Source organism: Chiloscyllium plagiosum, chromosome 6, assembly GCF_004010195.1.
Source record: "Chiloscyllium plagiosum isolate BGI_BamShark_2017 chromosome 6, ASM401019v2, whole genome shotgun sequence".
NCBI classification, from domain to species: Eukaryota; Metazoa; Chordata; class Chondrichthyes; order Orectolobiformes; family Hemiscylliidae; genus Chiloscyllium; species Chiloscyllium plagiosum.
Window position 1 is genome coordinate 97,733,310 of NC_057715.1, and position 12,394 is coordinate 97,745,703.

The 12,394-nt window shown below is 39.8% G+C and overlaps 1 protein-coding gene across 1 annotated transcript in view; it reads right to left on the bottom strand.

Annotated features, from left to right (window-relative positions):
* Window positions 1-12,394, bottom strand: part of p4ha3 (prolyl 4-hydroxylase, alpha polypeptide III) — an 83,384-nt gene that overhangs the window by 51,196 nt on the left and 19,794 nt on the right. The window contains exons 4-7 of the mRNA XM_043692211.1: window positions 8,791-8,940; window positions 5,853-5,904; window positions 4,549-4,712; window positions 2,195-2,371 (exon numbers count right to left, since the gene is read on the bottom strand). Of these exons, the coding sequence (XP_043548146.1) occupies window positions 2,195-2,371; window positions 4,549-4,712; window positions 5,853-5,904; window positions 8,791-8,940 (543 nt within the window). The remainder of the gene's footprint in view (window positions 1-2,194; window positions 2,372-4,548; window positions 4,713-5,852; window positions 5,905-8,790; window positions 8,941-12,394) is intronic.

Sequence of the window (12,394 nt, forward strand, 5' to 3'; positions counted from 1 at the left end):
CGGCAGATGAGTTGTTCTTCCTCCAGGCGTCTGGTGGTGAGGGAGCAGCGGTGAAGGAGGCCCAGAACCTCCATGTCTTCGGCAGAGTGGGAGGGGGAGTTGAAATGTTGGGCCACGGGGCGGTTTGGTTGATTGGTGCGGGTGTCCCGCACCAATCAACCAAAAACATCTCCGAGACACCCGCACCAATCAACCAAAAACATCTCCAAGACACCCGCACCAATCAACCAAAAACATCTCCGAGGCACAAAGAGCAGTTATTATGCATGAATTTATGTTTAGGTAAATCAAATAGGAATACTCATAGAGTGCATTAGCGATAGCTTACTAGAGGAGTATGCCATGGAGCCAACCAGGGAGTGGGCTTTCTTGAATCTGGTAATGAAGAATAATACAGTAAAAGATTCCCTAGGAATGAGTGCTCATAACATGCTACTAGTTAACATGCAGTTTGAGAATGAGAAACTTGAGTCAGAAACAACTATGCTTAACTTAAATAATAGGAATTACAATGAGAATAGAGTTAGCTAAAGTGATCTGGGCAAATAAATTAGCAGGAATGACAATAAGTTTTAGTCTCCCTATTTAAAAAAAGAGATTATTTAATTCAAGGCAGTTCAGAGACGGTGCACTAGGATGATCCCTGGTCTGCAGGGATTGTCTTATGAGCCAAGGTTATATAGGTTGGGACTCTGGAGTTTAGCAAAATGAGAGAGGATCTCACTGAAACATACAAGATTCTTAAGAGGCTTGACAGGGTAAATACCGAGAGATTATTTCCTTACCTGAGAGAGTTTAGGACCAGAGGGCATAGTCTCAGGATAAAGGGACAGCAGTTTAAAACTGAGATGGGGCAGGGAGGGGTGGAAGGAAGGGCAGGGGCTGTGGCTTTCAGTGGTCATCCCCTGAAATCCACCCACCCCACTATTTCCAGATTGGGGATGATTGACAAGTCCCCCCCTCAAGGAGAAAGTGAGGGCTGCAGATGCTGGAGATCAGAGCTGAAAATGTGTTGCTGGAAAAGCGCAGCAGGTCAGGCAGCATCCAAGGAACAGGAGAATCGACGTTTCGGGCAAAAGTCCTTCATCAGGAATAAAGGAAGTGAGCCTGAAGCGTGGAGAGATAAGCTAGAGAAGGGTGGGGGTGGGGAGGAAGTAGCATAGAGTACAATGGGTGAGTGAGGGAGGGGATGAAGGTGATAGGTCAGGGAGGAGAGGGTGGAGTGGATAGGTGGAAAAGGAGATAGGGCAGGTAGAACAAATCCGGACAAGTCATGGGGACAGTGCTGAGCTGGAAGTTTGGAAAGTTTTTGATGTTTGATGTCCCCCCCTCAAACCCAGCAGACTCCATTTTAACAGTCATGAATGCTACCACCTATTGGGAATAGGTTAATTGCAGCATTAGTGTGAAGAGGTCGTCACATAGTTGTTTACTGCCCACTTAATTGGTGGTGGGGTGAGAAGACCTTCCTGCAGAGATAAAACTCTCCCCTGCCTAATGGCTGCATAGGTCCTAAAGGAAATAGGTTTGTACATTCTTAACCTAATTCCTATTAGACATGGCCTCTAAGTATCAACACAGTGGCATCTGGATGCAAACTATATTGTGAAAGAGGACATTAAGGACTATAAACGTAAAGCTAGAAGAGCACAGCAGGTCAGACAGCATCTGAGAAGCAGGAAAGTAAACGTTTCGAGCCTGCTGAAGGGTTTCAGCCTGAAACGTTAACTTTCCTGCTCTTTGGATGCTGCCTGAGCTGCTGTGCTCTTCCAGTTTCACATCTATTGACATAGTGAAGGAAAGGGGGTTTTGGATTACAGCTCCTCTGGAACTGTTTTGGATGACTCAGGTTGTACTCCCAAGCATCAGAGAAAGAAAATAATGATCAGAAAGATGAACAACCAATAAATACAGAACATCTAAACCTATATGCACTTTCTGGGCCAGCCAACATGTTGCTTTTGGGTTGGTGCTGCTCTGTATGGTGTACAAATAAGCATTAAAAGTGCTTGCCCAAGAGGTTAAAGAGAAGCCATAACCAAGGGTCTTTTATTTTGTGGATAATTCATGACCTCTTTGTTACTTAAGGTACCTAAAATATTAGCCAAGCAGATCCCCTTTCTGCACCATTCCATTAAAAGACAGCAATGATTGAAATTTCAAAAAACAAACAAACTTGCAAAAGAAACGTTACCGAAGGAGCAGCAATTTCCTTTATCCTCTGTGCTTCGGAATCGCTGACAAATTTGTGGTACAGTACGACATATGGCTTCTGGCTGATAATTTCCCTTTTTACTGGCTGCAGAATTAGGTGTGGACTGAGATTTGTCTCGTAGGAACAATAAAGTTGTGAATCTTGATAATGCTTTGGCTAAAATAGAGGGAGATAAATTTGAAAAATAATGAGGAATGATAAAGAATGATAACAGATAATGAGGAATGATGAGGAATAATGAGATTCAGAGAAATTAAGAGGAATACAAAAGGATGATGAAAAACATAGTGGAAGACAGACCAAATAATGCAGGTCTGTGGGAGAATGAAACCTCAAACATTAAAACAAATTCTGTGTTTCCATGGCAATAAATGATATTTTATTTAATGAGACTACCTATTTTGAAAAACAGTGTCACGATGGTTCCAATTCTGTTGAATATGAGGTTGTGCACAAATCAATATACAAGCTACCAAAGTTCATTGGTAACACACTCAAGAAGGTAAACTATCAGAAAGGCCATTTTGAGTTGCTTTCTCATTCTTGCATGGTGTGCCACAAGGATCGGTGCTGGTTCCTCTACTTTTTGTCATTTACATAAATGATTTGGATGCGAGCATAAGAGGTACAGTTAGTAAATTTACAGATGACACCAAAATTGGAGGTGTAGTGGACAGCGAAGAAGGTTACCTCAGATTACAACAGGATCTTGACCAGATGGGCCAATGGGCTGAGAAGTGGCAGATGAAGTTTCATTCAGATAAATGTGAGGTGCTGCATTTTGGGAAATCAAATCTTAGCAGTACTTATACACTTCATAGTAATGTCTTAGGGAATGTTGCTGAACAAAGAGACCTTGGAGTGCAGGTTCATAGCTCCTTGAAAGTGGAGTCGCAGGTAGATAGGATAGTGAAGAAGGCGTTTGGTATGGTTTCCTTTATTGGTCAGAGTATTGAGTACAGGAGTTGGGAGGTCATGTTGTGGCTGTACAGGACATTGGTTAGGCCACTGTTGGAATATTGCGTGCAATTCTGGTCTTTTTCCTATCGGAAAGATGTTGTGAAACTTGAAAGGGTACAGAAAAGATTTGCCAGGTTTGGAGGATTTGAGCTATAAGGAGAGGCTGAACAGGCTGGGGCTGTTTTCCCTGGAGTGTCGGAGGCTGAGGGGTGATCTTTTAGAGGTTTACAAAATTATGAGGGGCATGGTTAGGTTAAATAGGCAACGTCTTTTCCCTGGGGTCAGGGAGTCCAGAACTAGAGGGCATAGGTGTAGGGTGAGAGGGGAAAGATATAAAAGAGACCTTGGGGACAACTGTTTCACACAGAGGGTGATACGTGTATGGAATGAGCTGCCAGAGGATGTGGTGGAGGCTGGTACAATTGCAACATTTAAGAGGCATTTGGATGGCTATATAAATAGGAAGGGTTTGGAGGGATGTGGGCTGGGTGCTGGCAGGTGGGACTAGATTGGGTTGGGATATCTGGTCGGCATGGACGGGTTGGACCGAAGGATCTGTTTCCATGCTGTACATCTCTATGACTCTATGATTCTATGACTCTATGACTAAACAGAGAATTGAGTAGTCCATATGCAATAAAAACAAAGGTTATAGAAGAAGTTCAAGAAGGCAGCTAACCAACTTCTTAAAGGCAATGAGGGACAGGCAATAAATGCTGGCCAGCCAATGATTCCCACATCGCATGAGTGAATTAGAAATAATGACTCAACCATTAATTTTGACTTCAAGGGGTTTAAATTTAGGGGATGGAAGAGTTCAGGAATGCATTTTTCTTAAATGTAAAACAATACAATTGCCTTTAATTGTATATGTAATATTTAGTAGCAAAAACAGGTACTGTATGAAGTCTTCTAAAAAATGATTGAATGATCAATTTGAAAGATTAGTTTTTTGCATTATACAACACTCTTGATTTCAGAATAAGAGATTGACTATCTTTGAAATGGTGACAGATTTCCTCAGACAAAGGGTTATGGATTTTTGGAATCCTCTATCCCATGGATGTTCAGTTGCTGAACATATTGAAGACTGAAATTTATCAATACCAAACGAATGAAGGGAATTAGAATAGTGGAGGGAAGTGGAATAGAAATAGAAGATTATTTTGAATAGAGGAGTGGACTCCAAGGTTAAAATGCCAGGTGTCACAGCTTTTTTTAATATTCTTATAGATTTAAACAATAGTCTGGAAATATAGCTGGATTTGAATGGAAAAAAAATCTTTATAAAATGCCCCGCAACTCAGAACGCACTTAAATTGACAATGTATTGAAGTACATCTGCACTAGGTTCAAGAGACCCATGTAGTTACCTGTGAGCCCAATCTTTGACACAATGATTCATAGGTATCCCTTGTAAGCAGGTGAGTCACATTTGGTCTTTGTAGCACAATTTCCTTTCGTTCAGTGTTTAATGATTTTCGCAAGATTTTTTCATACTTTTGTATGTTCTTGGCAATTCGTCTATTGCCTGAATCTGTAGATTAGAAATCAGCTCAATATCTAGTTTTTAGCACAAACATTCTTAATGAGAAGTAGAATTTTAGCTTAATATGAAATGGAATATGTAAAGCGACTTGTTGTAAACAACACCTTTCTGCACAGATATTTTGATGCTAACGGTTTATATATTGCGTGGTTATATAATTAATCTATTAAGTACCACAAGTTATTATCTGTACAAGATTTCCTCACAGGAAAGAGCAAGCAAACCCCATCTATAAACCATGCTATGCTGAAAAGTAACAAAATACGTACATCTACATTGCATTATTTTGAAGTCTGGACAGAACCAATTGGAAATCCTCAAGGCAGAATAGTGCACTGTGCAGGGAGGAAGGGTTTCTGCCATGACTAAACTGTTCATGGCCAGTCAAAATGTAAAGTTATAAATGTACCAGAATAGAGGTGCGAATGGAAGGCACTTTCTGTCATCACCACCTCAATACAAAACCAAACTACCCACACACAATGATAGCACCATTCATTAGATCAATTTCTTTTTTAAATTGTCTTGGGAACAGGGGGAGTGTTACTACAAATAATGTCTGAGTAATAACAAAAACCCCTCAGTGGCTTTTGAGTTTTTTTTCTGTTGTTGTTGTTACCAGTTGGAAAATTCTGTTGATTCACCTCAAACCTCAATCTTTAATGTTGTCTCTCTCTTTCTCCCTCTCACAGGGTTCCATATGGTTTCTGGTGTGTAAAGCCTTTGCAATCGCACAAAAATATAGCCAATGTAGTAGCAATCCATTCAACTCATCGTCTGGAATTATAGCATAGATTTAATTGCAAATCAACCAGGGTTTCAAATATAGATCCACCACAATGGACAGATTTGGAGGAAATTCCAGATCAATAGCTTAATGTAAAAAAAAGTTGAATTCTATGCCTGACTCTTTGTTACAGACAACTATTAAATATTTTAAGACTGTACAACATATTTTATTTAAAAATCCTATTTCTTGTTTGAAAGAGCCTTTGAAGATAGATTTAGTGATGGAAGATCACAGGACACAAATATCTAAAAATGAATGAACAGAGAAGTCATCAAAATATGATAGATGGAAACTGCATTTTTGAACAGTAAAAGTAGTAACATTTTAGCAGCACATACCAAGCTGAAGTAGCTCTTTAGATAGAGTCACTGCATAATTAACGTTTCCGGTCTGAAAAATAAGATAGCAGCAAACTTGTACCATTCATCCTCTTGTTCAAACTACTTCAGCATTTTGTTTCAATTATTCTCACTTTGATAACATAATACAAACTTAAGTTGTTCTGAAATACACCCTAAAGAAAATAGGGAAGGATTTTTGACTGAAAGTATTTTCATTTTAGGACTTGCACACTGTTCTACTCCAATGACATCTGCAAGGTACATGCAGCAAAATTAAAATCTAGGAAAGCCGAGACTTTAAGAAGGTCCATGAGGACTGTGATAACTTAGGTATGGAGAATGGTCTATAGTTTTTTTTTGTGAGATCATCTTTAAGTCCACAGTGGATTGGGAAGTATTCTGAAAACGGGTTATGGGTTATGATGATTATAATATCAGCAATTTATAAGAAATGGCTATGCATCTTGAGGTTGTCATGGGGATGAACAGCTAAGAAGCAAAGGATAAAGAGAAAGCTAATTGCAGTGGGGTTGAGTTGGTCTGTGCTTTCTGTTTGGTAGTTCAGCATACAAAGAGAATTAAAGACGAAAAAGCAAAATTCTCACCAATTGGAACAGTTTTCTGTCAACGGTGTTGAAGCAGGTCTTAAAGGAAAGATTGTGTTAACGTGTAATATACAGTTAAAAAGAGCAGAGACCATAAGGCAGGAAGAAGAAGTGATTGTGGATTGGATAAGTTCCGCTGCTCTGGTTCATTGTTTTACAGTTCACCATTTAAAGTAGTTGCAGAATCTTGTACCATCAGTACTGCTGTGACCAAAGTGAGAGGGTGTTCACAGACATATGTCTTATCGGAGTATTCAAGTACATAACATGAAATATGACTACTGGTGATTGCCACTCAAAGTTCAAAATGATTGGATGGGATACAAAATACCCTTTAATTGTTAATTAATGTTTACATTGTTTTGCTATTGCTTTGATATTGTAAAACGTTTTCGAAGTGAAATATCATCCAGTCATTTTCTTTCCATTAGTCTCAGGGGTTTTCTCTGTTTTGCATTATTCTTTCATGGTATACAGGCATCACTGGAAAGATCAGTCCTTCTTTCCCATTCCTAATTGCCCTTGAACTGAGTTGCTGGCTAGGTCACTGCATGGGGCAGTTAAAATTCAACCACACTGTTAGTCTGGAGTCAGATGTAGGCCAGACCAGATTTCTTTCTCAAAAAAAGATTACCCTAATTGATCATAAAGTGTCAAGGTCACTATCATGAATAACTAGCTTTATGTTCCACATATATTAATTAAATTTAAATTCCACTAGATACTGTGACACAACTTGAATCTTTGCAGTACACTTAAATGACATTTGTGCCACCAACTCCCAGTAATAAAAATCATAGTTTTCAATGGAGTCATTATGCGTGATCCAGATGTCCAAATGTGTGTGTGTGTGTGCATATGTGTGTGTGTGTGTGTTAAAAATTTACAGCTAGGAGGTGGGGTCCTGGTAGAAACCTTGCATGGTGACTGGACAATGACAAGGGATTTGATGGACCCTTCAAATTGTCTTATTGTCAACTTGCTGTCTGTGGTAGGGAAGCCATCACCTCCTCTAAATCCCTCTTCAAACAGTTCTCAGAGATGGAACTGTGGCAGTGCAGTACTAAGTCAGTGGAGCCTGCTGCCTACCTCCTTCAGTTCTACAAAGTCTTTTTGATCAGCTCCAGACATACCACTCCCTCGGGGCTTAAGCAAATTGAAGCAATTACAGAAAGCATCAGGCATGAGCAAAGGTAGAGCAATAACCAGAAGAAATTAGCCAGAAACAAAGCATCAGACAGTTATTAATCCTTTTAAATAGCACCGCTTGGCAGTGGGAGGTTCCTTCCTGCCACTGAATATGGGTACGGCTGTAATGTCAAAGAAGACATCCAAATGGCACTGTTGGCATCTAATTGTTATTGGGTATTCTGCATACTTCTGCCAGAGATTCACAGTGAATACTATCTGTACCAATATGGTACCCAGTATGGCTGACCACACAAATGTGCACATGTGCCAGGGGTGCTGTTTTGGAGCTGTTAAAGGCACTCTGAGCACCAAAAGCCAGGCACTGGCACACCCAATGTAAAATCGGAGGTGTGAATAAATCAAAAGGCACTGTCTCAAGGTGCACTGAAACGCAGCAAATTCACTGGGGGTTTCCATTCTAAACATTATAAATTATAATAATGCTGTTTTCTATTCTGAAAAGCATAAAGGTTGGATTTTTCATGAACACTGGTACAATATGTCAAATCTTTCAGAGAAGTAAATGTCAGAAAAGAACAAATGTTTGATACATTATAAATAAATGCTTAACAGTGGTTGCTGAATTTGTTAGTATTCTGTGTATAAAGTAACTTACGTTGTATGACACGTGACATTTTGCATTCTGCTTTGATTTCTTTCTCTACAATGAGTTTTATATTTTATTTCTCTTCCAGTTTGTTACATTCACATTGATGAAATATTATTTTAAGTTAATGCAACTGAAAAATTCAATTCAATTTTCAGACTCAACAAAAAACAAAAAGCTAGAGTTAAACAGTGCCATTAATGTGGTTGATTGTCACAAAGTGTTTTTCAAATCATTAGGATGTAAAATGAGACATTTCTTTTCTAGGGTAAACAGGGGTGTCCTTAGGAAACTTCAAATCAAGTTCAAATTCCTCTACTATTCTGTTTGCTACTACTCAAAAATCAAAACTTCAAAGTGCCTCAGTCAAAGATGGGTTGCAGTTAACAAACTGTGTACCTGCTCTGGTCAAGCTTCTCACTGAAGTAATCACGAATTAGACAATTTCCATATGCATTCAGGTATTGTATTACACTCTCAACATTTATCTTCTCCCATCAAACAAATTCAACCTTCAGCATGTACTGCTTACCATATAATGGGAGAAGGCCAGATGGTCTAGAGCTTCCTCAAGACTTCCTTGATCCTCAGTATTCCAAATTCCGATACTTTGTCGGAAAAGGGTGACTGCTTCTTCCAGCCAAGGAACTGAGTGATAGTAGTCACCTATATCATAGGCAATCTGGGAACATGTAAAATGTGGATTTAATTTTTTTTAAAAATGGAGTCCTAATGAGAAAATGTGTAGCCTTAGATGTGACACATTTGCGGCACAGAATGTGGGAAAGTGCTTGTTCAGAAGAATTGGAGGTATCTGTTCTTAGTGTCAATGGATCGGTGTAAATAAGGTGATAACATTTGTTCACTTGTGGAACGTGTGGCAGTACTTCCTTCTCGTTCCAGAGGAGGCATGCATATTTCACAATAGGGCATCGGATAATTAAATTGTTGGTTTATATCAAAGACTCTTTACAAAACACATACTCAATAAAAAAATCTTGTAATTTAATAAGCTGAATGGAATACGCATATGATAGAACAGTTCTGATACATTTTCATGTATACCACACTAAGCAGATTTGAATTTATGAAGCTCAGCTCCCTCACCTTGAGTGCTCTGGGCAGTGAATGTCTCATTACCCTTACAGGCTAGGAAAACATGAAGGCTGAAAGTTGGAAGATGTTCGTGTGTGAGTGAGAGAGAGAGAAAACATTCTTCTGTAAATTACATTCACTGACTGAAAGGTTCAAGAGAGAGAGAGGATGGAAGCTGGTTGAAAGATGAACCCTCTATGGTGTGATTTGAGTGAACACTGGTTTGTCATGGATTGAATGTTTGTGTGTTGTTCCCTGGAGCTCGAGATCTGTGAAAGTTATGAATTTAATTTGCATTCTGGGAATCTAAGATGATTTTAAAAGAAAAAGCCATTTTGTAGGACAATGATACTGGACATGTAAGCTGGGCAAAGTTACCTGATGACCTTTCCACATTGTTTAGGCTACTCACTCGTTATGATGTACAAAGCAAACAGCCATTTGGGGCCTGGCTGGATCAGGGTTTTCCTCTTTGATGTGCACGTAACTTAATTAGTCAAGCACACACTTGGGCAGCACGGTGGCTCAGTGGTTAGCACTGCAGCCTCACAGCACCAGGGACCTGGGTTTGGTTCTAGCCTTGGGCAACTGTCTGTTTGCACATTCTCCCTGTGTCTGTGTGGATTTCCTCCCATAGTCCAAAGACGTGCAGGCCAGGTGAACTGGCCATGCTAAATTGCCTATAGTGTTAGGCGTATTAGTCAGAGAGAAATGGGTCTGGATGGGTTACTTTTTAGCGGGTTAGTGTGCACTTGTTGGGCCAAAGGGCCTGTTTCCACACTGTAGGGAATCTAATCTAATCAGATACACAGACCTGTCAAAGAGTTTTTCTTCCTCTGCAAGCATTTACCATTTTATTGCTGCTTATCTGATTGAGAACACGTGGCTTTTTTGTAATTTTAATACCATTTTCTGTATAAAGACAGCTTGTTTGCAGCAATAAGGGGAATAGCCTGAGAGCTCTTGGGGGTAAGAGCTAGTGCCACTACTCTGCTAAAGGTTTTAAAATCTTAGCTCAAGCCTGGATTGTAGGTATCTATGTTATAGTGTAACATTGATGCCATTGGTACATAAAGGTAATAATTTAAACTAAACTGTCGTAAGAGTTTTATATTCCAGACTACCACAGAGTATGATCTCCGGGATGAACCAACAGAGGCTACAGGTTGAGTCCATCAGGGATTCCCTGAGCCGTCTCGAATAGGGACTTTAACATTAATGCCTGGTGTGCGAACAAGTCGGTTATCTAAGTGTACTTTTATATAAAGCTGTCTCAATTTATAAAAGAATATTATATACACGGAAGTAATGTATATAACCAATTAAATATATTTGTTTTTAAATGTAATGTCAGAATGCTTTTTACATAAGGTTATATTCTGTATAAACCTACATTTATATAAAAATATACATGTGCAATGTTTTTATTCATACATGTACTGAAGAGTATTATTTTAAGTTGGCCTTTGTGAAACTTGCTTGGATTTGAGTATAGAGTCCAAGTGCAGAATTATCAATCTGGGCCAGGATACAGAGGCCAAGATTGTTTCCAAGTCTCGAACCAACCCTTTGGGGTAAATAGAAGGAGGGTATAGGAATTATCACAGGCATCAACATTGATTCTCCATTGACCTGGAGCAGCTCCCTGAAGCTGGAGGACAATCAAAGTTCTTGAAAGGGTCAGGGTGGCACGGTGGCTCAGTGGTTACCACTGAAGCCTCACAATGCCACAGACCCAGGTTTGATTCCAGCCTCAGGCAACTGTCTGTGTGGAGTTTGCACATTCTCCCCATGTCTGCGTGGGTTTCCTCCCATAGTCCAACAATGTGCAGGTTAGGTGAATTGGCGATGCTACATTGCCCATAATTTTCAGGGATGTGTAGTTTAGGTACATTAGTCAGGGGAAATGTACAGTAGTATTGTAGGGGTATGGGTATGGTTGGATACTCTTTGGTGGGTCAATGTGGACTTGTTGGGTCAGATGGCCTATTTCCACACTGTATGGATTCTGTGATTTCTATGATAAAAGACTGCAAAAAAGGGTAAGTTAAGGGTAGGGGACTTCAAAATGTACATTCTGCAACTTGTATTCAACTTAATATATTTAGAAAATGGTTAGAAATGCAGCCAGACCTGTACTGTTTGAGTAATGCAGGGTCACATCTACTGGAGACCTATGGTTGCTCTTGCAAACTTCTAGGCCTAACAGCCTGAAGCAGTGAATGTCCAGTCTGGCACCAAGGAACCACCTCCAGACAGTAAAACTGACCCTTGATACCCGTGGGGAACTGGAAAATGCTAGTCAGATTCCTTCAATTGTCATCAGTGGGCTCTTAATGAGCTGTCTTGGATCCCCACTCCATATGGATGGATGTCACTACCTATCCTCCCCAAACCACCTCCACAAGAAAGACCCAGGCTGGGATAGAGCCAGGGAAGTAGCAATCCATCCAGGCCCAAGCACAGGGTAAAGGAGCAAATCCCAAGTTTTCAAACAATCCGATGCATTCTTAAGGAAGAGTGCCTGGTCTATTTCTCAGTGCAAGCAGTTACCCAAAGTTCTGTGGCAGAATATTCAGATGACACTTTAATTAAATGTAACACCCCCAGACTCTGTACAAGCTGCTGTTGTATTGCACTCTTGACAAATCACAACAGTTACTTCTTCAGTATTATGCCATATGTCTCAGGAACTGTCGAATGCAGTGCTGTTTGAAGTATTATTACAGCTTGATGTGAGTATGAAGATGTTGGGTGTGACAGCAAAATATGTTGGCAGTGGAAGGAGAAATGAAACAAGACACTGTCTATGGACATGAAAGTAATGTAATATAAAAAGGGAATGACATGCGAAGGGAATCATCTCCATGGTTACACTCGATCAAAACATTAGTGAGAAGAAGAAACAAAAGTAATCCAATTTCTGGCAATAATTTTCTTTACTATGAGCCAGCTCCAGCTGAACTGGATCCAAATTATTCTGAACTTAATCAATATTGGTAACACAAGTGAACACATGATTCTGCTGCATGCTCTTATAT